At 41.8% G+C, this 26,262-nt stretch overlaps 1 protein-coding gene across 2 annotated transcripts in view; it reads right to left on the bottom strand.

Annotated features, from left to right (window-relative positions):
* Window positions 1-11,979: 11,979 nt before the first annotated feature.
* kcnj6 (potassium inwardly rectifying channel subfamily J member 6) overlaps window positions 11,980-26,262 on the bottom strand; it is a 60,671-nt gene continuing 46,388 nt past the window's right edge. Inside the window, exons 2-3 of one of the 2 annotated variants that reach the window (XM_068040049.1) lie at window positions 12,064-12,326; window positions 11,980-12,024 (exon numbers count right to left, since the gene is read on the bottom strand). In XM_068040049.1, the coding sequence (XP_067896150.1) occupies window positions 11,980-12,024; window positions 12,064-12,326 (308 nt within the window). Of the gene's footprint in view, window positions 12,327-26,262 lie in introns of both variants that reach the window. The other variant, XM_068040048.1, reaches the window with a different exon arrangement.

The following is a 26,262-nucleotide window of genomic DNA, read 5'->3' as shown; positions in this document are numbered from 1 at the left end:
GATTTTTCTGCTTGTTTGGAGCTCTACCTTGCAAAATTACCCTTTATGTGCTGACAGGTAAAATGGTATAATTTCAGATTATTTTGTTAGAAATCTAGAAGGGTGGCCTAATAGAGGTCTTTGAAATTATGAAGGGGTTTGATGGGGCTTTTGTAGAAAAACTGATTCTGCTTGTGGGGGGGATCCAAAACTAGGGGTTGTAAATAGAAAATAATATAATCGTCACCAATAAATCTAATAAGGAATTCAGGAGAAACCACTTCACGCAGAGAGTGATTATAATGTGGAGCTCACTGCCACATGGAATAGTTGAGGTCAATAGCGTAGATGTTAAGAGGAAACTGGATAGGTATATGAGGAAGAAGAAAAATCAGGTTATGCTAATAAGGTTACATTAGGTAGAGTGGGCAGAGGCTTGTGTAGAGCATAAACACTGGCACAGACCAATTGGGTCAGCTGGCCTGTTTCTGTGCTGTAAATCCTACAGTAATTGTCTTTCTGGTGCAATCATGCTGTGGTACAGGGGCACTACCATGTCGAAGGGCAGAGAAGTGCTTGTCGAAGTCAGATTGGTGAGTTGTTCCTGCAGATCGTACACACTTAAGATACAGTATGGTGGAGGGAGTTGATATTAAGTACTGAACACTTTAAGCCATTTTTGTATTAGATTTGGCAGTGTGTCACTGCTAGTGTTTACTGCATTTACACTTGAGCAGATGGCAGCAAGTCCAAGATAAATTTGCCAGATTCACAAAGTCTAGTGTCAGGCAAGACCTTTATTTTGTTGCCAGTTTTTCCCCAGTCACCAACCTTAGCAGATCCAGCCGATATACTTTTGGACAGTCACCAGTGGCATGAAACCTGCAGGTTGAGACCCTGTGCCTCTAACTGCCAGTGAAACAAACAAAGGCAGCCAGATGATCTGTGACTTGAGGCATGGGTAGTGCAAATGCTGAAGATCTATGGTTAGGCTCGAGTGTTAAGAATAGCTGCATGACTAATCATCTTTGGTTATGAACATATATGAACAAGTATGACTTTTAAGAGATTGTGATAAGAAATTTCTTGAATGCATGCTTCTGCCATGTTCATATTGAATAGTCGTCATGCATGGATGGAATGGATGGTGGCCTCATGATTATGTATTTTGTGGTCCAGGCATGTGAGGCTGCACATCAGGAATAGACATTCATAACATTTACCATTTTTTGTGCTAGTAACAGATTTTTCTGACAGACGAGTGTCCAAACTAGTAGTAAGCATCCTTAAAGCAAATTCACTAGACATTATTCCACCCTGGGACCCTGCCTGTATACCAGACATTTAAACATGATTATCTAAATTGGTCTAATTAGCACAAATCATTATTATGCCCTTAATAGCTTCATAAATAAAACCTCCAGTTTGAGTTCTAGGGAAAAGCCTATTTATATGTAAATTAAACCTAGCTAATATAAATCCATAGTAATATGTTAAATACATGTGGTTTTCATAAGGAGAGATTTGGTGTTTAATAACTTTTGTTAAAGGAAATGATGTTTTATCGAATAATCTATGCAAATTAAAACTGATCACTTAGTGGATTTGTGGCCACTGGGAATTGGATTTCCAAATGTTATTTCTTTCTTACATGTATTGAACAGGAGTGCCTAAATGCTGTCAGCTGTTTAGGAAGAGGCAAGGCAGTTCCTTCCTTGATAGCGTCTAAGTGTTTCAACAACAACAGCAAAAACAAAAATACTGGCTCATTCACAACCTGATGTCATTCATGTTGGTAATGGAGAGGTACAGCTACATATGAAACCCAAGCCCATGCTTATCCACAATATTACAGAGACAACACATACATAAGGAATCTGGGGCGGGGCGGGGTCAAGGATGGAACCTTGTGGGAGATGCTGGAGGTGAATATCCAGACATGAAAGGAGAAACCATTTCAGCAGATGTGCTAGTGATATTGGCAGGCACGAATGAAGCTATGAGAAGCACCACCATGGAGATGGAGAAGGGATGATGGAGGATGATAGTATAATAGACAATCAAGGGCTGCAAGGAGGGTGAAGAGGAATAATGCATTGTAGTCACAACCATTTAGCATGTTGGTGAGTTGGAATAGTGTGGTCTCAGTGTTGTGAATGAGATGGAAGTCAGAGTAAAGGGATATCCGGGCATGGAGCTTGGTGCTGGTGATGTGAAAGGAGGGTTGGAGATGAGGTAGTAGTTAAAAGAGGACAGAGGCTGTTTAAAAAGCAGAATGATTATGGTGTTTTGAAAGTGAAGAGAACAATAGCTCCAATTTAAACAGCAAATTGCTAGCAATTTTCCTAGAAAACTGGCCATGGGCCAATTTGAAATCCATCAAGCCACAAACAATTACCAGCAGGTGGGTACTACTATGTACTCAACTAGTATCATCTGAAATAATCTTCATCTCATCCCTTGCCTTCGAAGAGAGTATGCCATTTCATATCAATTTAGGACTGAAATGAGGAAATTCTTCACGCAAAGGATGATCAACATATAGAATTGACTTCCAGATAGATTAGTGCAGGAAGAAGCCATTGAATCAACTAAGAAACAATTGGATTTTCCAAGGCGGGGACTTTATCATTTCTGGATGGGCAAAATAAGACGGGCCAAATGTCTTCCCTCGTTGTGATTAAGTGGTGATATTAAATTCAATGGTGCTCAGCTGAATTGTGCCATAATAAGCTGTCAAGATAACAGAGAGACTGATGGAAATCCAAAAGTTGCTGTCCGAGTCACACTGCAATACTGTTAGCTTTGTGAAAACAACATCTCACTGTCTGTCTCACTATTAAAATGCATTAAGTGGCGTGAAGTTGCTGTATTTGCACACTAGAGGCAAAGCAAACCTGCTACAGAAAGTTCAGTCTTGTCCATTTCAGTCCAAGTACCCCTCTAATGATGTGATTAGTATTAACTATTGCCAGGAAACCCCGCTGGCACTGAAAAGTAACTATTACAAATGTGGAGTCTCATTCCTTCAGATTTTAATTGCTGTAGATTTTAACAATACAAAATTTTAGATTTTACATTTTTTTACTTTTCCTTTCTGTCCCATTATCTTTCTGTTTTAATTGAATCTTTCTCTCTCTAATTCTCCTTCTGTACCTAATTTGGGATTGGATTCACCCACTCCAATTTACATTTCCTTCTCAGTCCTTGCGCTGTTAAATTTCACGATCTGGTTGGTTAAGTAGTTACACAGTTAGTTGCCCTGTTCACTCAAGTCCTAGAAACCCAGTTTCTCTCTTTCAGCAATTTGTGGTGCAAAATATCATCACAATTGAGGGGGCAATAGCAAGTCTACAACAACAACCTGTATTTATATAGCATCTTTAACATAGTAAAACATCACAAGGCACTTCACAGGAGCGATTATCAAACAAAATTTGACACTGAGCCATATAAGGAGATATTAAGACAGATGACCAAAAGTTTGGTCAAAGAGGTAGGTTTTAAGGAGCATCTTAAAGGAGGAAAGAGATGAGAGGTTTAGTGGGTGGGGGAATTCCAGAGCTTAGGGCTTTGGTAGTTGAAGGCACAGCCGCCAATGGTGGAGCAATTAAAATCGGGGATGCTCAAGAAGCTAGAATTGGAGAAATGCGGATATCTTAGAAGGTTGCCAGGCTGGAGGAGATTACAGAGATAGGGAGAGACCAGGACATGGAGAGATTTGAAAACGTGAAAATTTTAAAATTGAGGCGTTGCTTAACTGGGTGTTAATGTAGGTCAGCGAATGCAGTGGTGATGGGGTGAATGGAACTTGGTGCAAGATAGCACGTGGGCAGCAGAGTTTTGGCTGACATATTTATGGAGGATAGAGCGTGGGAGGCTGACCAGGATGCATTGGTACAGTCAAGTCTAGAGGTATCGAAGGCATGGATGAGGGTTTCGGCAGCAGATGAGCTAAGGCAGGGATGGAGTCAGGTGATGTTACAGAGGTGGAAATAGGTGGTCCTTGTGATGGCACGGACATGTGGTCGGAAGCTCATCTCTGGGTTCAAATATGACACCAAGGTTGTAGAATGTTCAACATTTCAATTGAAGGAGGAAATGGAAAAAGCTATACAAAGCTCTCCTCAATTTCCCTCTGGGAATGTAAAAACAATAGTCTGGAATTTCCATGAATTGAAAAGTCTAACTAATGGTGGACATTATTTATAGCCTGATTCATCAAAATTATGGCACTTTTACATTTCAGATGGAGATTGGAGAGTGCCTTATGCAGAAAGCACTTTCGTTTTACTTTCCCTTTGAACTGAAATGTCAACCTTCCACCAAAAGATTGTAATAGCCACCTGTAAATGACATTCCTTCTAATTATTCCTTCCATATGGTCTACACCTGCTCCTATTTCTTGTGTTCTTGCGTTCCTGAGAGATATCCATATCTGGCTTCTTCTCAGTGACTGACACTGATAATGCAGTAGCACGGGGGAATTGAAGTTGCCTCCTGAACTTGTGCACTGCACCAGAGACATATGCCAGTGTCAGCGGCACAGGACTTGGGAGGATAAGTGATCACCACTTGAGCCCAATGAACTTGGCATCACCTTTAGTCAACACATTTGTATCCACCCCCATTGCTCTTGAAGTGGTGTGCTATAAAATTCATGTGCTTGGGGGCGCAGGGATCAAAATGCACTGCACTGCTCACAAGTTGCTCTTTTATTATTATTTTATTATCTGTTGTATTAGCAACAAACTCCACAGTATTAATGGAAGTTGGCAGCAGTGCTACAGAACAACAGCAACTTTATATTTATATAGTCCCATTAACATAATGAAACATCCCAAGGTGCTTCATATGAGCATTATGAAACAAACTGACACCGAGCCACAGAAAGAGATATTAGGTCTGACCAAAAGCTTAGTCAGAGGTAGATTTTAAGGAGTGTCACAAAGGAGGAAAGAGAGGCAGGGAGGTGCAGAGAGGGTATTCCAGAGCTTGGGGCCTAGTCAATTAAAGGCATAGCCACCAATGGTGGAGCAATTAAAATCAGTGATGCTCAATAAGCCAGAATTAATAGAGCACAGAGATCTTGGAGGGTTGTGGAACTGGAGGAGATTACAGAGATAAGGAGGGGAAAGGTCATGGAGTGATTTGAAAACGAGGAAGAGAATTTTAAAATCAATAAATGAACTATAGTGTTCTCATATAGACCAGTGTTAATCAGCTGTTCAGTTTCCTGGTCATTTGTTATTATATGTGCACTATAATTTGGGGATATTCAGGATACCCATTGCTTTCTGCCACTGTGCCAATATTTGATCCAACTTGCCACTTTGCCTGAGATCTCATGGACTTTTACTTTCGTGACCAGTCTGCCATGTGGCATCTTATCAAAAGCCTTGCTAAATCCCATATAGATTATATCAAATGCACCACCCTCATCGACACTTCTTGTTACCGCCTCAAAAGATTCAATCATGTTAGACACGAATTTCCCCTAACAAATCTGTGCTGACTGTCTTTGATTAGATGTGTCTTTCTACATGAAGATTTATTCTGTCCTTCAGAATTTTTCCCAATAATTTTCTCACCACTGCGGTTAGGCTGATTGGCTATAATTACTCTGTCTATGCTGCTCTCCCTTTTTGAACAATGGTACAACATTAGCTGTTCTCCAGTCCTATGGCACCATGCCTATAGCCAGAAAGGATTGGAAAATGATGGTCAGAGCTCCTGCTATTTCTTCTCTTGCTTCCCTTAACAGCCTAGGATACATTTCATCCAGGCCTGGGGACTTATCTACTTTCAAAGACGTTTAAACCCCATAATACTTCCTCTCTCATTATGTTAATTTCATTTTAGGCCATACTCTTTCCTGAGTTATCCTCTTGCTCTTTATGTATTTATTAAAAAAAAATCCTTGTTTTTTCTTGATTTTATTTGCCAATACTTTTCCATGCCCTCTCTTTGCTTTCCTTATTTCCTTTTTAATTTCACCCTTACACTTTTTCTCCTCTAATTTCTCTGCAGTATTGAGCCCTTGGTATCTGTCATAAGCTTCCCCTTTTTTTCTTTATCCTCTCCTTTAAGCCTCTTGACATCCAGGGGGCTCTGGATTTGTTAGTCGCAAGCTTAAGGGAACATATTTGCTCTGAACCCTCACTATCTCTTCCTTGAATGCCTCCCATTAATCTGACACAGATTTACCTTCAAGTAGCTGTTTCCAGTCCACTTTGGCTAAATCACATCTCAGCTTAGTAAAATTAGTTTTCCCCAATTGAGATCCTTTAGTCCTGATCTATCTTCTTCATTTTCTATAACTACCCAAAATTTAACTGAATTATGATAATTTCCACCAAAATACTCCCCAACTGATGCCCCTTCCATCTGCCAGCTTCATTCCCTAAAACTAAGTCCAGAACCATACTCTTATTGGGCTTGTAACATGGTGGTTAAAAAAAAAGTTCCCCTAAATGCATTTTAAGAATTTTCTCCCTTTGTGCCTTTTACAATAATTCTATCTCAGTTAATATTAGAGTAGTTGAAATCCCTCACTATCACTGCCCCATTTTTGCATTTCTCACAGATTTGCCTCTTATCATGTGATAATCATTTGTTTAATATACAGATAAATTGCTTATCATAACTAAAATCTGTTTTCTAAAACCACAATCCATCGGATACTATGGGGGTGAAATGCTGTGGGAGTTTACTCTCCTTCGGATAAGACACTAAGCTGAGGTTCCATCTGCCCTGTCAGGTGGATGTAAAAGGTCCCAGAGCATAGAAACATAGAAAATAGGAGCAGGAGTAGGCCATTCGGCCCTTCGAACCTGCACCGCCATTCAATACGATCATGGCTGATCGTCCAAACTCAGTACCCTGTTCTCACTTTCTCCCCGTATCCCTTGATCCCTTTAGCCCTAAGAACTATATCTAACTCTTTCTTGAATATATTTAATGATTTGACCTCAACTGCTTTCTGTGGTAGAGAATTCCACAAGTTCACCACTCTCTGGGTGAAGTGAAATCTCCTCATCTCAGTCCTAAATGGCTTACCCCTTATCCTTAGACTGTGACCCCTGGTCCTGGACTCCCCCACCATCGGGAACATACTTCCTCTGATAAGGAGACCAAAACTGCACATAATACTCCAGATGTGGTCTTACCAAGGTCTTGTATAATTGCAGCAAGACTTCCTTGCTCCTGTACTCGAATCCTCTCGCTATGCAGGCCAACATACCATTTGCCTTCTTAACTGCCTGCTGCACCTGCATGCTTACTTTCAGCGACTGGTGCACAAGGACACCCAGGTCTCAGTGCACCTCCCCCTTTCCCAATCTATCGCTGTTCAGATAATAATCTCTCTGTTTTTGCCACCAAAGTGGATAAGCTCACATTTATCCACATTATACTGCATCTGCCATGTATTTGCCCACTCACTCAACCTGTCCAAATCACGCTAGAGCTTCTCTGCATCCTCCTCACAACTCACACTCCCACCCAACTTTGTGTCATCTGCAAACTTGGATATATTACATTTAATTCCCTCATCTATGTAATTAATATAGCACTATTTCAAAAAACAGCAGTGGAGTTATCCTTGATGGCTACATTCTAACAGTGGTAACAACTTTAAAAGTACTTCATTGGCTATAAAATACTTTGGGACGTCCTGTGGTCGTGAAAGGCACTACATAAATGCAAATCTTTCTTTCTCATGAAGTCCTAATCTGGGTTTTGCGGTTCTTCCATTAATGTTTCAGTGAACAGCAGGAGAATTCCCGTGTGAAGTCACCATCTATATTATCATGACGTAAAGATTCCACCGAGGTAATTTCAGCGGCGGATTGATGGAGAAATTTAGTAGACAGCCGTTTACGCCATTTCTCTAAGATTTTAGCCAATTTCCCGTCAAAGTTGATAGGTTTACTGAAGTTCTGATTTCCTATCATTTCCCTACTTCAGTATCATAGCCCATGAAGAACATACATCAAAGAGCAATGCAGCAAATTGCTGAAGGAAAGTGTTTTTTCTCCAACTAGCCATGGATAACTTTTTAAAGATTCTCGTCAGTTGTGTAATTTGAATCCTTCGAGGACTGCAATAATTTTTTTCCTGCATCGATTCTAAAAGGTTGTCACTTTATGGAAAAAAAATACAAAGAAAGACCAAGTGGATGTGCTGCCGTGCATTTCTTTAATTTCACTTTAAAACATTCAGCATAAAAAATGTACAGAAATTCATATTTCTAGCTGTAATGCAGAATCAAAAAAGCACTAAAGACTTTCAGTGCTCGAAGGGTTGCTATAAGACCTATGATAATGATGGTGTGCGTTCAATATTAACTCTATGGCACAATTTTCCAAGTAATTCCTTGCCTGTTCCACTATTCAAATTCAAATTGTTAGCAGCTTCTGTCTCCACATGTAAAGTCCAGTTGAAGAGGGTGTATGTGCACATTGCAATTCCAGAGTGGAGTGACTTCTGAAAAGCCATCCAGACAGGAATGACAATATTTGCAGGGAGGCAGGTTCCATCAACAGGTATTGTCACCTGAATCATCTTCAAATATCTCCTGCAAATGAGAAATACTGCAGTTTTGTGAAAATGGTGACTGGTGTTGCCAAGTCTCCAGTTGAAGATTGAAGGCCAGAGTACTGCTATAAGCAATCCTGGAGGAAATAAAAATCAGTGGGACTTTTCAAAATTATGTTTTTGCTAAAATTGTTTGAACACTTTTATTTATTAGGAACAGAGGAACATGGGAACGTTAGTTCTAAAATACATTACAGATTAGTTTGACTGAAGTTCAGTATCATCCCATTGGGTAATGGAGGGCCTGTTCGCTTATCCATTTGGTTGGGAATGCACTGCACCAGCAGGATGGATGTGTTGTTGACCAATGGTGGTGCAGTAGGAGACTGGAGGTCACATGGTGAAATCTCCAGAAATATGTCCAAGCAGAATTGGCAATCCCAGCTGTGAACTAGAACTGTTCATTCATGTTTATAAAGAAATCAAATATGCATGGTGGTTCTAAATCAGCTCTGGCTCAGTTAGTAGCTTTTTTTGCCTCTGAATCAGAAGGTAATGGGTTCAAGTCCCACTTCAGGAACTTGATCACAAAATCCAGGCTGACACTCTAGTCAGCTACCAAATTGAGCAACTGCATGTTGGGGGTGCCTTCTTGTGGGTGAGATTTTTAAAAAATGTATTCTTTCATGGGATGTGGGCATTGCTGGCAAGGCCAGCATTTTTTACCCATCCCTAATTGCCCTTGACAACTGAGTGACTTGCTAGGCCCTTTCAGAGGGCAATTAAGAGTCAGTCACATTGCTGTAGGTCTGGAGTCACATGTAGGTCAGGCCAGGTAAGAACAGCAGATTTCCTTCCCTAAAGGACATTAGTGAACCAGATGGGTTTTTACGACAATCGATGATAGTTTCATGACACCATTATTGAGACTAGCTTTCATTTCCAGACTTTTAATCAATTTAAATTCCACCAGCTGCTGTGGTGGGATTTGAGCCTGTGTCCCTAAGACATTAGCCTGGGCCTCTGGATTACTTGTCCAGTGACATTACCACTGCATCACCATCTCCCCATTAAACCAAGACCTTATCTTTCCTCTTGGGTGGAGCTTAAAGGTCCCATGGCACTATTTTGATGATGAAGAGGGGAAATGTTTTCACTGGTGTCCTGGCCATTATTTATCCCGCAACTAACATCGCTGAAGAAAATGTTTATCTGGTCATTATCACAATGCTGCTTTTGGGAGCTTGCTGTGCATTAATTGGCTGCCATGTTTCCTACATTACAACGGTGACTACACTTCAAAAGTACTTCATTGGCTGTAAATTGCTTTGGGATGTCCTGAGCATCACTGGATAACAAAAATTTAAAAGAACTAATGAAAGTATAAAATATCCCTTGTATCTATAAACTGCTGCTATAACTGTCTGATAAAAATATTAGAATGAAACCCACCGAGTTATAAAAAACAGTGATTTGGCAGTAACTGGTTAAGTCTGTTTTCATTCTCAGTGGTATTGAAAACTTCTAAACTATTAAAAATCTCAAATCTCTTGCAAGTTCTATGTGGTAAAGTCATATGTAGCATGCAGCTTCTCTCTGCATGTCAATGTAACACAAGAAATAGGAGGAAGAGCAGCCATAAGGCCGCTTAAGTCTGCTCCGTCATTCAATATGATCATGGCTGATCTTTTACCTCCACTCCACTTTCCCGCCCTATCCGCATATCCCTTGATTCTCTTAATTACAGCTATCCACCTTTTGCCAAGCTTACAACTGGGTAGGTGCAGGGCAGGTGGTGGGGTAGCGGGGGAGGTGGTGGGGTTGTGGGACAGGATTTCAGGATTAAGACATGACAGAACTGAAATCACGGCTTGAGATTCACTTTGCTACCACTGACAAGTTGTTGAAAACTTCGAGGAACCTTAATAATTTGGCACCATCACATCAACAGAAAAGTAAGCAGGTAAATGTGAATTTCTACTTTCAGAAAACATGTTTTTGGTCAAATGTGTGTTTTACAAAATCTCTTGAGAGTTCACTCTAAAACGGGACTGATCCAACACCTAAAACTAACATGGCAGCCCTGAATTCATTGAACTATTCAAGGCTATGTATAGGGCAAAAAAGGCAATAATGCTATTTTCCAATGTAAAAGGAATAGAACACATTACAGGATGCTCCTCTTCGCCACTCCACCACCTTTCCCTTCTTTAAACTGATTGTTTTAAGTCACAGCCTATCAAATAAACTGATGCTCCCGTTTAAAGTACTCAGTTTCTGTACAAATTATCTACATTTTCATAAATGTTCAAAAATTCCATAGTTGGTGTATATGTTGTGTGTGTATATATACAGCAACATGTATATGTATATAATGTTATGTACTAGTTTTGTCATGACATCTTTTCATAAATTTTAAAAAACCACAAATAAAATGCTGGAAATACACAGCAGGTCCTTCTCCATCTGAAAAATGGAAAGACAAGTTAAAGTTTTGGATGGAAACCCCTTGATCAATTAGGCAGTTCTAATAACAGGTCTCCTGGTGGTGAGGCATGAGCTGGCTTATTCTGGTCTCCTCCAATTTGCAGTGTTCATTTTATATTTTGTCACATTCCTCGCTGTTTGGCGGCATCTACTTGGCTGACCTATCTAAACATTGCAACATGGACTGCAGGACTTGGTGTTTTGTTCCATAATAAGAGTTTCCTGGGCAAACAGTGTGTGATTTGGGAGGGCGGGTGTAAAAGTAAAAAACTGCTGATTAATGTTGTTTTCTTTGAACGAATGCTGGGCTCTTCTTTTCGAAGAAAGTAACATTGGAATTACAAAGGGTGACAGGTTTAGAAAAGAAAGCCACTTGTAAACAACATCCAAAAATAATTCTTGCGGTAGCTCCAATGAAAATATAGCAAAGCCTCTTTAAATGTGCAAAATTTTCCACCTGCCCAGCATCCTTCCTGAGATCTTGTTTGAATTTAATAATGTAACTGCCTGAACAGTCTGTTTATATACTAATATATATTTAAAACCTAGAAAGGGATCATTTAGCTGCATTCACCCTACAGCAGAGCATTAGAAATATGTGTTTTATAATTCTAACTACTGGAAAGGCTGGATGCTTCTAAAAGCTGACAATTTGCTGTTCCAGCACTTCAAATTCTAAATAGCTTCTGCTTTATAATGTTGTTAATAGACTTTTTACCACCCTCTATACTGCATACAGATTTTGAGTCTATATCAAGAAAGTAAAAATCACTTTGTAAACTAAACCCTGTCATGTTAATTCAGGCCGTTTCCAACCCTCCCTCCCCCCATTTCTTAATTTTTTTTTTTGTTCAAACATCTAATTCTTCAGTATGTTGGGCAGTTGGACGCTTCACACCCTGATTCCCTTCATTATACACACACAAAAATGTGATATCCCTGTTACTCTTGAGGCAAGTAGGCATTCCTTCCAGCTCACACTTTCGATTCATTCTCCAAATTTGTAACCTCTCCATTCTGCTCTGTTTGCTCCTCGTGACTCTTGTCCTCAGCTTGCACCTCTTCCTCTTCCTCTTCCTCTTCCTCCTCCTCCTCCTCGTTAAGTTTGGTGGAGACTGACCAGGTAAGGGGTAGCTCCACCTTGCTGATCATTTCTGCCATTTCTTTGGCGCTACAGGAGGGGGTCTTTATCTCATATGTTTCATGAAAGTTGTTGTAATCGACCTCATAAAATCCCTCCTCCAATGTCAGGACAGGCATGAAGCGGTAACCCCACAGAATCTCATTGGTAACGTATGAACTCCGCGCTTGGCATGTCATACCTATATAAAAAGAAAAGCACCTGTGATGAATAAGTACTTTTTATCTTTTGTGTGCACATACTATGTACATACCTCATATTGTTTCTATAGATTTATCTACTTTAACCTTTACGAGTGTGAAACTAAAAGCTCAACTTTTCCTTCTGTTACCTCATTTTCCAAGCTTTTGGTCACCTGCCCTAATGTTTTTTTCTGTGACTTGCTGACACTTAAAGGGCTAAATTTTCATTTGGCTGAGGAGGCAGGACCGGAGGTGGGAAAAGCCACAATTTTGCATCCCTGAGCAGGCTTTGCATCCCAGCGCTTTTGGAAGAGGTGCTGGGTCCTGTATACCAGCCACCTGCCTGAATGTGGCAGGTAACCAATTAAGCCTACCCTAATAGGATTTTCAAGGTGGCGCACAGGGTACCTGTTGCGGCAGGAGACTGTCCATGAAACCGTGGCCGCCTTCCAGAATCAGGTTGGGTAGGTGTCGGAGCCGGCAGCTCCAATCTATTTGGAAGGCGCTACTCTGAAAATCAGCTGCAACCCTGGCAGTGCTCATTACTGGGGGGGGGGGCTTTCACCCTGATGTTTGAAGGCCCTAATTTTTCAGGCGCTCTCACCCCCATCCACCATCTTAAAATTTTCACTCCCTCCACCACTAATGCACAGTAGCAGCAGTGTGTACCAGCTACAGGGTGCATTGCAGAAACTCACCAAGGCTCCTTTGACAGCACCTTGCAAACCTTCAACCTCTATCACCTAGAAGGACAAGGGCAGCTTATGCATGGGAACACCACCACCTGCAAGTTCCCCTCCAAGCCCCACACCATCCTGACTTGGAACTATATCGCCATTCCTTCACTGTGATTGGGTCAAAATCCTGGAACTCCCTCCCGAACAGCATTGTGGGTGCACATAAAGCAGATGGACTGCAGCAGTTGACGAAGGCAGCTCACCACCACCTTCTCAAGGACAATTAGGAGTGGGAAATAAATGCTGGCTTTGCCAGCAACGTTCACATCCCATGAACGAATTTTAAACAAGTACCTAATTTCCAGGTTATTGGGAATGAAGGCGCCCTTGCGCCTCCCTCCTTGTTCAGATCCCACCTCTGACGATGGGACTGCCGATCTGTTAGCGCTGGACAGCCTCCAAACTCAGGAGCCCGCCCATCATCCTGAATTGGATGGGGCTCCTGGGCGCGGCCACTTAATTTGCCACCTCCTTCAAAATCGCCCTCTGGATCCCAGCATTTATGGGTTCCCGACCCACATCTCATTCCGGCCATGAGATTGGGACCCAGAAACGAAAATTCAACCCTTTTTGTCTTACTACATCCCCCTGAAGCACGTTGTTATGTTTTGCTATATTAAAAGTGATATGTAAATACAAGTTGTTTTTGTTGAAAACACAAACCTAATTCAATGGTTTAAAGCTGTCAGTGAAAATAAACGCAAGCAAACTTCATACATTTGTGTTAAGCGTGTATACACTAACATATGAACAGTTTTAAAAACACATTGGCCCTGATTTTGCGGTCAGTGGAAAAGTGACAGCGCTGACCTCGAAGAAAGCTGCCCACAACGATCCAGTGATCTGTGTGGCGTGGATTTCCTCTTTCCTGATGTTAATTTGATTCTGGCACCAACTATAGGGGATCTCCAGGTGTCCAGTGACAGTGATGTCATCAACAGGCTAAGTAGCCAATCACATTGAAGAAGTCTCAGAGATCGCAAACCAGGAAGTAAAATGCACTGATTATCATGCAGTTTTTATAGATTTTACAGAGAGCAAAATAAAGATTGGGACATATACATGGGAATAAGGTAGAAGCTGAAATATAACAAATACACTTTTAAAACAATTTTTATTATATTAAATTTTAATTATTTTTTTATCATAATGTAGAAAGTTGGCAGAGAGATCATTCAGCAGTGATTATGACTTAGTTAATAACCCAGTTACATCTAATTCAACAGGGTGTAACTTTTTCAAGGATTTTTTTTTTTACAGTAATATTACAGCTTGCAGGGGAAGTTCATATTGAGTGGTTTCTAAAGAGTTCAATTTGGGTTTTTCAACAGCACACCCTGTTGACAGCAACCTCTGGATTTCTGTGTTTAACTGTGCATGTGCGGACGCCAGAAGATTCTACCAGTTTTTCAGTTGTAATGACAAAGAATGCAGTTAATACGCAAAATCTGGTCCAATATTTTGTCAGCATAGGAAGCAGTCAAGTTTAAGCAGTTTTTTTGCCCCATGTCTTAAATGCCCTTCTCAATGTGGCATGGAATATAGCCAACCAAGAAAGGTTCAAACCTTTATCAACACAGATTTTGAATTGATGGCTACCCACCTCACCACCCCACCACCTCGCTACCACAGCACCCTCCACACCCTTTGTCTTCATGAGGAAAACTCTGGGGGTAACATTTTCATGGAATTCTCTGATCTCCCATTCTAACTTCAGAGGAACCAGAAGGTCAATTATCTCAGCTCCAGGACATCACTGCAGGAGTTCCTAAGGGTAGTGTCCTAGGCCCAACCATCTTCAGCTGCTTCATCAATGATCTTCCTTCAATCATAAGGTCAGAAGTGGGGAAGTTCACTGATGATTGTACAATGTTCAGCACCATTCGCGTCTCCTCAGATACTGAAGCAGTCCGTGTAGAAATGTAGCAAGACCTGGACAATATCCAGGCTTGGGCTGATAAGTGGCAAGTAACATTCGCGCCACACAAGTGCCAGGCAATGACCATCTCCAACAAGAGAGAATCTAACCATCACCCGTTGACATTCAACAGCATTACCATCGCTGAATCCCCCACAATCAACATCCTAGAGGCTACCATTGACCAGAAACAGAACTGGAATAGCCATATAAATACCGTGGCAACAAAAGCAGGTCAGAGGCTAGGAATCCTGAGGCAAGTAACTCACCTCCTGTCCACCATCTACAAGGCACAAGTCAGGAGTGTGATGGAATAATCTCCACTTACTTGGATGGGCGCAGCTCCAACAACACTCAAGAAGCTCGACACCATCCAGGACAAAGCAGCCCGCTTGATTGGCACCCCATCCACAAACATTCACTCCCTCCACCACCGACGCACAGTGGCAGCAGTGTGTACCATCTACAAGAAGCACTGCAGCAATGCACCAAGGCTCCTTAGACAGCACCTTCCACACCTGCAACCTCGACCAACTAGAAGGACAAGGGCAGCAAATACATGGGAACACCACGACCTGCAAGTTCCCCTCCAAGTCACACCATCCTGACTTGGAACTGTATCGCTGTTCCTTCACTGTCGCTGGGTCAAAATCCTGGAACTCCCTTTCTAACAGCACTGTGGGTATACCTACCCCAAATGGACTGCAGCGGTTCAAGAAGGCAGCTCACCACCACCTACTCAAGGGCAATTAGGGATGGGCAATAAATGCTGGCCTGGCCTGCGTCGCCCACATCCCATGAATTAATAAAAAAAAGAAAGTGTGAGCTGTTGTTTCCATGCTGTTCCTGTGGTTTCAGCTAATCATCTGCCAAATTTACAGTGGAAGATCAGAATAATCCCTGTGAATATTCTATCCCTGGTCTGCATTAGCTTTAAGATATAAGCATACATTACAGAAATAGTTATTTAAAAAAAAAATAGAGATAACATCAATGTGGAAATGTTCTATAATTTGACACCTAGTCTTTCTTTATTATATTCAACACTGAAGTGAATAGGAGATTATCTTGCAGAAACTAAATAGAAATTATGCTCTTAAAACCCCCAGTGAAAGCTTTATGCAGTTGAGATTAGGAATATGTTCAGTGGGGAATTGCCCAAGCAAATAATTGCAATTCAGTATGGTAGAGCATAAATGCAAAGATTCCTGCAATGCCTTATGGTAATCATTTTTAGAAAGATTGCTTTAGACAACAAGTTGTCCTTACCAATTTATCATTCTCAAACCTTTTCACCACACCAAGCATATCAAATGAGATCTATTATCGCTGGCATGCTTGTCTAAATATATAAACATTCTAGTCCTTTGTTAGTACAGAACTTGGGTATTGCTGAAAATAGAGACATTTTGTCGAAGCTTTTCGTCATGCACTCATCAGGACAATTCGCAAGAATACCAATGTAAGGGAAAGCAACAGAGTTAACTGCCAAGCTTTGTTTGAAATTTAAACCAGGCAGCTTGACTCTGATTGGTCAAGGCATTGCCCTGAGGAATGAACCAGCTAATGGCTGTCACTTATTTTATTTAGCTGAAACAGGTGCAATATGTGTACATGTTCTTTCTGTCTGCAAAGAACAGGACCCTGCGTATTACTATATGTAGCTTCCAGTATGCGCAAATGTGTCACACTGCAAGCCCGACTGACAATCTTAAATTGGCTGTCAGCATAATTCTTAGCACACTGAGGATTATTTAGCAAATGTTGTCCAATCACGGAATCACATTTAATGTTGGACACTGTGTTTTGAGTTTTGCAAGGACGGGCTGGTTGGGTATGGCCTGTACCTTGCCCATTGCAAACAGTGGAAGGGAGATGTTGTTTGATATGATCTGCAAGTCTTTGGGACATATGGCCTATATACCTAGCATCACACTGGCATTGAAATTCATATATCACATTATTCATTTGTGTGATAGGCAGAACGTTATTTTGCCTTGATGGCAGCATCCTGCTCGTGACAAACACCATATGTGTTGCTAGTGCATAGTAGCAGCGTGAAACAGCTAGCTTCAGCTGTTGCTCAAATTTTTTGGGATATATGACCCTTCCAAGGTAATCTGAGGTAGACTGGGTACTTTTCAAGGCCAAAAATGATGGCCTTAGGCCCATTCATAAGTTTGCACAACATACAGGAGAAATGATCTGATCAGGATAGCCATTATCAAGCAGGATGCCTTTCATTCACCCTATTTCAGCATCAAACTTGCATGGAGATCAAACAGCTCAGGCTCTATTTACGAAGTTGTCGATAAGGCCAATCTTATACCGCTTAGAACTGTAGGAATCCCAACGTGTGTATTGACCAGTGAAGGTAGGCTTGCGGTAGACCGTGGTAGAGAACCTCTTGGCAGATTTCTCAACAAAGCTTGGCAGTTAACTGTCAGTCACCATAAACTGGTGCATTCTACATGGCAATACCCCTATCAATCAGAGTCCACTTGCCAACCAATCAGTACTCTCTTCTCATACAGTATAAATTTGTTGCTTTCCCTTACATTGGTATTCTTGCGAGTTGTCCTGATGAATGCAAGACGAAAAGCTTCGACAAAATGTCTCCATTTTCAGCAATATGACCATCTGGGCTCACACCTGGTGCTTTCGCCATGTGTTGAGTTCCTAATCTTAGCTGGTGGATGTGGGCAGGTCAACTACTTCGCTACAATGAGGGAGGGGGAATAGTCATCTCTCAGTAACGTACTTAAGGCCTGCATTATAATAATGGACACAGAAATGTCATCCAAATGCTTTAAGCATTTGAGTGTTAATATTGGCAACAGCAATTTCTAGGCTATGAGGTGGTATTGGATAAGTCTGAGAAATGTATTGTGGAGATGCTATGACTTGACAATCGCACTCCGAGTGTCAAATCATGGATTGTCACTAATATGTTTCCCCAAACTTATCTGATCTCGCCTTGTAGCCTGTAAATTGCTGATGGTAAGATAACAGGAAACTGCAGGCACACAGCCCATGATTCTTCGCCCATTGGAATGCATGCTCAACACAAGTACCACTACCCACTTAGGATATCAGATCAGATCAGAATCGCCCTATTGTATAACAAAATAGATATAACACTCTTCTTGGTCTTTGCTTCTCTCCTCTCTCCAACCAATCCCATGAATGCCTCACAGAACACACAATTATTTAATGGGGCATTAATGTTATAACTTAGCTTCACTAAGAGGACAATATAATTTTAGAAATGTTCAGAGATTTGTTGTATCATTATAATATTCAGCATCAAACTGCACAGGAATTCGCGTGGCAGATGTTACATCACGGAGATGGTGTATTGAACAGCTGCAAAGACAACTTTGTATTCAGTGTGTTACATAAGTGATGCAAGCGTGATCATTCCTGTCAGTGAAAGTACTTCTAAAAGCACAGCAACATTTCCTTTGATGTGTGTTGCATTTTTAAGTATGTTCTTTTCTTCCCTGACATGTTATGCAGTGAAGAGGCCTGATTTGCTCCCAAGCTTCTGTCAATGCCACTCTGAGCTGGCAGCTAAGAGACTCTGGCTGGAGGGTATTTGCACTTCTGATATTTGCTCTACTGGGGGTGGGGCTGGTTTTTGCCTCAGTGTTTCCCTGCAGATCAGAAACTCAGCAACCTGCGCCTTTCACTGCAATGACTGACATATCAATGTGTCATAATACTGCATCACTGCTATACTATGACATGCTTTCTTTAATAAAACTATCACTGATGACTAAACCTAATGAGCACTAATGCTGTGGAGGACCCGTTTCTGGAGTGTGGTAGGGATGGTTTTCTAGAGCAGTATGTTGAATAACCGACTAGTGAATAGGCTATTTTCTATCTAATATTTTGTAATGGGAAAGGGTAATTAATAATCTTGTAAGAGATTCTTTAGGGATGAGTGACCATAATATGATAGAATTTTATATTATGTTTGAAAGTGAGGTAGTTCAATCTGAAGCCAGGGTGTTAAATTTGAACAAAGGAAATTATGGAGGTATGAGGGGCAAATCAGCTGAGGTGGATTGGGAAAATACATTAAAAGGTATGACAGTACATAGGCAATGGATAGCCTTTAAAGAAATATTACATAGTTTACAGCAACTATACATTCCTTCAAGGCACAAAAACCCCAAAAGTAAAGGCAGTCAACCGTGGATAACAAATAAAGTTAAGGATCATATAAGATTAAAAGAAAAGGCCTATAAAGTTGCCAGAAATAGTAGTAAACCTGAAGATTGGGAGGATTTTAGAATACAGCAAAGGAGGATGAAGAAACTGATAAAGAAAGGGAGAATAGAATATGAATGTAAGCTAGCAAAAAATATAAAAACGGATTGTAAAAGCTTCTATAGATATGTAAAAAGGAAACGTTTGGCTAAGGCAAATGTGGGTCCATTAAAGGCAGAGTCAGGAGAATTTATAATGGGGAATAGAGAAATGGCAGAGAAGCTAAATGGTTACTTTATGTCTGTCTTCACTGAGGAAGATACAAGAAATTGCCCAGAATTAGAAATCCAAGGGATTTGGGGGAATGAGGAATTGAAGGAAATTAGTATTAGCAAGAAGGTTGTATTGGAGAAATTAATGGGGCTGAAGGTTGATAAGTTTCCAGGACCTGATATTCTGTATCCCAGAGTGTTGAAAGAGGTAGCTATGGAGATAGTGGATGCATTGGTGATCATCTTCCAAAATTCTATAGATTCTGAAACGGTTCCTGCAGATTGGAAGGTCACAAATGTCACCCCACTATTTAAGAAGGGAGGGAGAGAGAAAACAGGGAACTACAGACCTGTTAGCCTTGCAGCAGTCATTGGGAAAATGCTAGAATCTATTCTAAATGATGTGATAAATGGACACTTAGATAACAATGATCTGATTGAGCATGGTCAACATGGACTTATGAATGGGAAATCATGTTTGACGAACCTGTTGGAGTTTTTTGAGGATGTTACTAACAGAATTGATAAAGGGAACTCGGTGGACATGGTATACTTGGATTTTCAAAAGGCCTTTGATAAAGTCCCCCACAGGAGGTTGGTTAGCAAAATTAAAGCAGATGGGATAGGAGGTAATACACTGGCATGGATTAAAGATTGGTTAACAGGCAGAAAGCCTGTCATTCTCATGTTGGCAGGCCGTGACTAGTGGGGTACCACAAGGATCTGTGCTTGGGCCTCAGCTGTTCACAATATATATCAATGATTTGGATGCGGGGACCAAATGTGGTATTTCCTAGTTCGCGGATGACACAAAATTAGGTGGAAATGTGTGTTGTGAGGAAGATGAAAAGCAGCTTCAAGGGGATTTGGAAAGACTTAGTGAGTGGGCAAGAATGTGGCAGATGGAATATAATGTGGAAAAATGTGAGGTAGGAGGAATAGATGTGCAGAGTATTTCTTAAATGGTAAGAGATTAGAAAGGGTATATGTACAAAGGGACCTGGGTGTCCTTGTCAATAAGTCACTGAAAGCTAACATGCAGGTGCAGCAAGCAATTAAGAAGTGTAATGGTATGTTAGCCTTTATTGCAAGAGGATTTGAGTCCAGGAGTAGTGAAGTCTTACTTCAATTGTATAGAACCTTGATTAGACTGCACCTGGTGTACTGTATGAAGTTTTAGATTTAGATATGCAGCACTGAAACAGGCCCTTCGGCCCACCGAGTCTGTGCCGACCATTAACCACCCATTTATACTAATCCTACATTCCTACCACATCCTCACCTGTCCCTATATTCCCCTACCACCTACCTATACTAGGAGCAATTTATAATGGCCAATTTACCTATCAACCTGCAAGTCTTTTGGCTGTGGGAGGAAACCGGAGCACCTGGAGAAAACCCACGCAGACACAGGGAGAACTTGCAAACTCCACACAGGCAGTACCCAGAATTGAACCCGGGTCGCTGGAGCTGTGAGGCTGCGGTGCTAACCACTGCACCACTGTGCCGCTCATAATCTAAATCTAAAGTTTTGGTCCCTTTACTTTAGGAAGGATATTGTTGCCACAGAGGGAGTGCAATGAAGGTTCACCAGACTTGTTCCTGGGATGGCGGGACTGTCCTATGAAGAGAGATTTGGGAAACTGGGCCTGTATTCTCTAGAGTTTCGAAGAATGAGGGGTGATCTCATTGAAACCTACAAAATACTTAAAGGGATACACAGGTAGATGCAGCTAAGATGCTTCTCCTGGTTGCGGAGTCTCGAACCAGGGGACACAATTTCAAAATAAGGGGGAAGCCACAGAGATGAGGAGAAATCTCTTTACTCAGAGGGTTGTGAATCTTTGGAATTCGCTACCCCAGAGGGCTGTGGAAGCTCATTCATTGAATATGTTTAAAGTAGAGATTGATAGATTTCTAAATACAAATGACATAAGGGGAAAAGGGCATTGAAGTGTATGATCAGCCATGATCGTATTGAAAGGCGGTGCAGGCTCGATGGGCTGAATGGCCTACTCCTGTTCCTATGTTCCTATGTCTGTAAAATGGAATCTACAACAGTCATTTTCAATAATGCTCAATTGTTAGCTTGATGGACTTAGTCTGTGGCAGAGAGGGAAGGGAGTGGGTTCAGTAAGACATTTTCTTTTTCTCCAGTTCACACCACCTCTATCTTAAAAGCTGGTTTGTACTAGAGTGTGGTTCTATAGCAGCACTGAAGTTGTAGCTCTTCATGTTTGAGGCTATAGGGTGAGTCAAGCAAGCTGTCTAACCACAATGTGGTACCTTTATTTCATTCTCTGCCTTGTGGGATGAGCTGTTGATCTGGGGTCTCACTTTTTTTGGTCAATACTTACGTGCCATGTGGATGGGAACTATTTGATGATTGCATCAGTTGCCTCCTCCTCTGATTATGACTCCATCCTTCCACGCTGGGAAGCATTTCACCCTGACTGACTATACAAAATCAGGGACTCATTGCATTGGAGAATTACAGTCATAGAGTCATAGAGTTATACAGCACAGAAACAGGCCCTTCGGCCCACCGTGTCCACGCCGGCCATCAAGCCTATCTATTCTAATCCCATTTTCCAGCACGTGGCCCATAGCCTTGTATGCTATGGCATTTCAAGTGCTCATCTAAATACTTCTTAAATGTTGTGAGGATTCCTGCCTCTTACCACCACTTCAGGCAGTGTGTTCCGAATAAAACTTTTTCCTCAAATCTCTTCTAAACCTCCTGCCCCTTACCTTAAATATATACCCCTTGGTTATTGACACCTCTGCTAAGGGAAAAAGTTTCTTCCTACCTACCCTATCCATGACCCTTACAATTTTGTATACCTCAATCATGTCCCCCCTCAGCCTTCTCTGCTCTAAGGAAAACAACCCTAGCCTTTTCAGTCTCTCGACATAGCTGAAATGCTCCAGCCCAGGCAACATCCTGGTGAATCTCCTCTGCACCCTCTCCAGTGCAATCACATCCTTCCTATAGTGTGGTGCCCAGAACTGTACACAGTACTCCAGCTGTGGCCCAACTAGCATTTTATACAGCTCCATCATAACCTCCCTGCTCTTAGATTCCATGCCTCGGCTAATTGGTGCACAAAAATAATATCATACCTCACTGTAGCAGTAGGAAAATCTACCCACTGTGTCATGCAGGGAGCAAAAGCGGTTTAAATAAAATATACCACTAAACTGTGGAAGCACTTTACACTCATAAAACTTTCCCATACAGTATCATTCCCCCTTCATGATCTCATTGCCGATGACATTGAATTATGTAGTAAAATTGCGTGATCCAGGGAGTGCAGGATTGTTCTAAACAGACATTAGCAACTATATGGGTAAATGACATTTAATATTGACTTAGAAAAAGTAAAACTATAAATCTGATTTGTAATGAAGAATCTATTAATTAAAATTAACCAATACAACAATGTGTGTGTTCTAGTTAACAAAATATTGAAAGTATTGTTTACTGGCAGAATACGCAAGATGTATAGGATACCAGAGTATAGATCTATAGAATAAGTTCAAGCATTTAATACTCACACTCTGTAAAGCACTAACAATATCAGACTTAGAACCTTGGTTTTGATAGTACAAAAAATTATATAGAGAGATATTGGAAAGGTTTCAAAGAAAGTGACTGAGAGGCTATCAGGTGAGGCTAAGTTAATTAAGTACATTTCCCAGAAGCAAAATGAAGATGGCAGTAGAGTGTCGTGACCATACCTTTACGAATAACCAGTGGAGTGAATGTGGGGGGGGAAAAGGAGATGAGAACTACAGCATATGAGTGTAAGATGAGGAACCCTAATACTATTTAAGGAGCACCAGCTTCAGAATAGGAACTGTTAACTTATAGAACAGACCAAATGGACCTTTATTCAACAGGGAGAAGAAGGATATGGGCTTGGAACCAATACTGCAGGGAAAGGATTTCGATGTGAATATCAGTGATGTGTTGAGCTGGATTTTTTTTTAATTATATATTTTTGGAGACTTTGTGTGCCCATCTAGGTGATGGCGATCAGTTCTGGGGATTCAGATATTTTCACTGTTTTTGCATCTAGGGCCAGGATTGAATGTTGCCATGTTAGGTATGTCACATGCCAGATGCAAAGTAAAGTTCTCTGTACTCTGGCCCAACCATGTGTCTTAACCTTAGCCTCAAAAGGGGTGCCCAAGGTGACATTTCCATTTCTGCCACAAGTCAGCATTGTGGTTTATTTTAATCAGATGATTTGTATTACAGTAGAGGCAGGCTTGTGCTCTCACCCTCAACCTGTCAACCTCCTCAATGACCTTGCTTATTCCGAGCTTCATATGTGCACTTGACGTTAATCTATTCAAACTCAAGAAGCACCTCCAATCATACCATCCCTAAACAGAAGGAAGATACTTATACACTTGTGACTTCTTTTGGTTTATCAATTTAGCAACCATGAAAACAGAGGGTGCAGTTTATACACAGGTGTCCCTGATAGTCTGGGTTTTACTGGATTTTTATGTGGTGAACCAATAGGATGCAGCTGAAAGCAACTATAACAAGACAAATTCATAGGATGATAACACTCTCGGTAGCTGGGGGCAGGAAAAGACTGGGAGGAATGATACTGGAGTATCAACAAGAACCATGCTACAGTAACGATAGTTCTACAGCTAATGGCTATCTCTATTCTTGCCACATTTTCCAGGGACTGGATCAGGCCTAGACTGGAGGTGGGGGGGGGTGGTGGGGAGCAGAATGATGACTTTTGGGAGGCAAAGCTATTATTTGCATCGCTGGACAGAGGCCCACTGACCCTACTTGGAGAGCAGTTCCGTGCCTCTGGCTGGAAACCTATACAATTATGTACTGTTTCTTAGCTCCAAGAAAGGTGTACCATCTAAAAATGAAATAGTGCGTGCAAAAGGGTGACAGTTGAGTACAATGCACCATCCAGAGGATGGTGAGTTTCCATCTGAGGTTTACACCATGTTTAATGGGTTCCACATGAAATATATGCAAAAGTGAGGATCACATTTATCATCTTTTTCTCCTGAAATCAACCAACCTTTTCTTCAAGTTATGATCAGGTGAGGAGAGGTCGCAAGGCTCCCCTCTTGTTCTTCCCCTTATTTGACTGCAACAGGGTTTATTCCTTTTTAAACATTGGATGTGCTTACCACTTCAGTGAGTGTTTAACCTTTTACCTTTGTTGTGATCATAAAAGAACTAATTAGACAGGTTTTCTTGAGTTTAAACGAAAAAGAGGTGAGTTTTATCGTACTTACCCAAAAACCCGATCTAAATAAAATAATAAATTACGCTACACTTTCATTCACACACACACATGAGAATCACACACACAAATAGATTACAGAGTGATGAGGAATAGTTTGGGTTGGATTAGTGTCCAGAACAAATAAAAATAATACACAGTCTGTGGGGGTCTGGTAATTCAGTTGGCTTCTGGCTGAATCTAGAGTCCTAAGTCCATGGTTGGTAGATGTTCTTGGAGACAGTGGAGCAGGTAGTCTTCTTCCCAGGACTCTTTGTCTTGGATCTTTTCAGCTAGCAGGCAATATTCGAATGCCCTGAGGTCTCCTGGAGAGAGAGCGAGAAAGAGAGAGAGAGAGAAAGACATCCCCCCCCCCCCCCCACAATGCGTTCTACACCTTCATAGTCTCAGGAGCTTGTCCCCCAGTAGCAAAAAGACTGCTAGCTTTTTTCACAGATGAGGAGGTGGTCACATAATTGTTCCGTATCCTCGTTTGCAATTTAATTAGATTCAAGTCTAGGAATTCTCAGTCTCTCTTGAGTCTCATTGTTTCAAGGCTGCGTTTGCTGACAACACAACCACTAGGTGGCACAGTACTAGTACATGCACAAATGCAGCCTCATCCACTGAAATGTCATTGTCTGCGATGTCTCAGGGAGCTGCCAGTAATAAAGATGGTGCTGCTCAATTTAAACCCAAATCCCCTCAATGGCTATGATCGCCGCCTCCATCCCACCCCCAGCAGTACCCTGCTCCCTCCTGCCGTCGCATTTCTCTTTGCTGCTCCCTCCTGCACCTGTCTTCATGCCGCTCGATCCCCATCTCCCCATTGCCTTCTGTCAGCCACTCACTCCCAGCTCCCCACTTCCCCCCCGTCCAACCCCTGGCTGCTCGCTGCAGGTCTCACCGCTTCCCCCTCTTGGCTACTTGCTCCTACGTCGCCCCGTCACCCTTCGGCCACTCGCTCCCCGCCTTGCTCTTTGGCGAATCGTTACACACGCCACTTCTTCAGGCGGCGCAGCGAGGAGCAATTGGCCGAGGGGAGGAGGGAGTGGCAAGGCCTGGAGTGAGTGGTTGGGGGGGGGCGGTGAAGTGGCAGCTTGGGGGGGGAAGCGATGAGGGCAGGAGCGAGTGGCTGAAGGAAGGCAAAGGCAAAGTGGGGAATAAGCGGCCGGTGGTGGGGGGGGGCGGGTGTGGGGAGCTGCGATTGAAGGGGAGCGGGGTACTGTTTGAGGGACTGGAGGCGACGATCGCGGCTATTGATCAGTGAGAACAACATTGCATCATGACGTCAGCACGCGCATGTGCACATTCATACTGGCAAGCTGGCAAATGTTTGCACGCACTGAAGACATCCGTGATCGCTCTGTACATGCTCTGCGTTGTTTCAATGTTTACCCCTGGAGGTATGTCTCCACTAGTGAATGCTCCAAGATGGCTTTGAATGTCCCACTAACAAGGGTGATACTGGATACCTACTCAGTTATTCAAGCCATTGTCCTGGATGGGAGCCTTAT

This window comes from Heterodontus francisci, chromosome 10, assembly GCF_036365525.1.
Source record: "Heterodontus francisci isolate sHetFra1 chromosome 10, sHetFra1.hap1, whole genome shotgun sequence".
In the NCBI taxonomy this organism is placed as follows: Eukaryota; Metazoa; Chordata; class Chondrichthyes; order Heterodontiformes; family Heterodontidae; genus Heterodontus; species Heterodontus francisci.
This window is presented reverse-complemented; position numbering and strand designations above follow the sequence as displayed.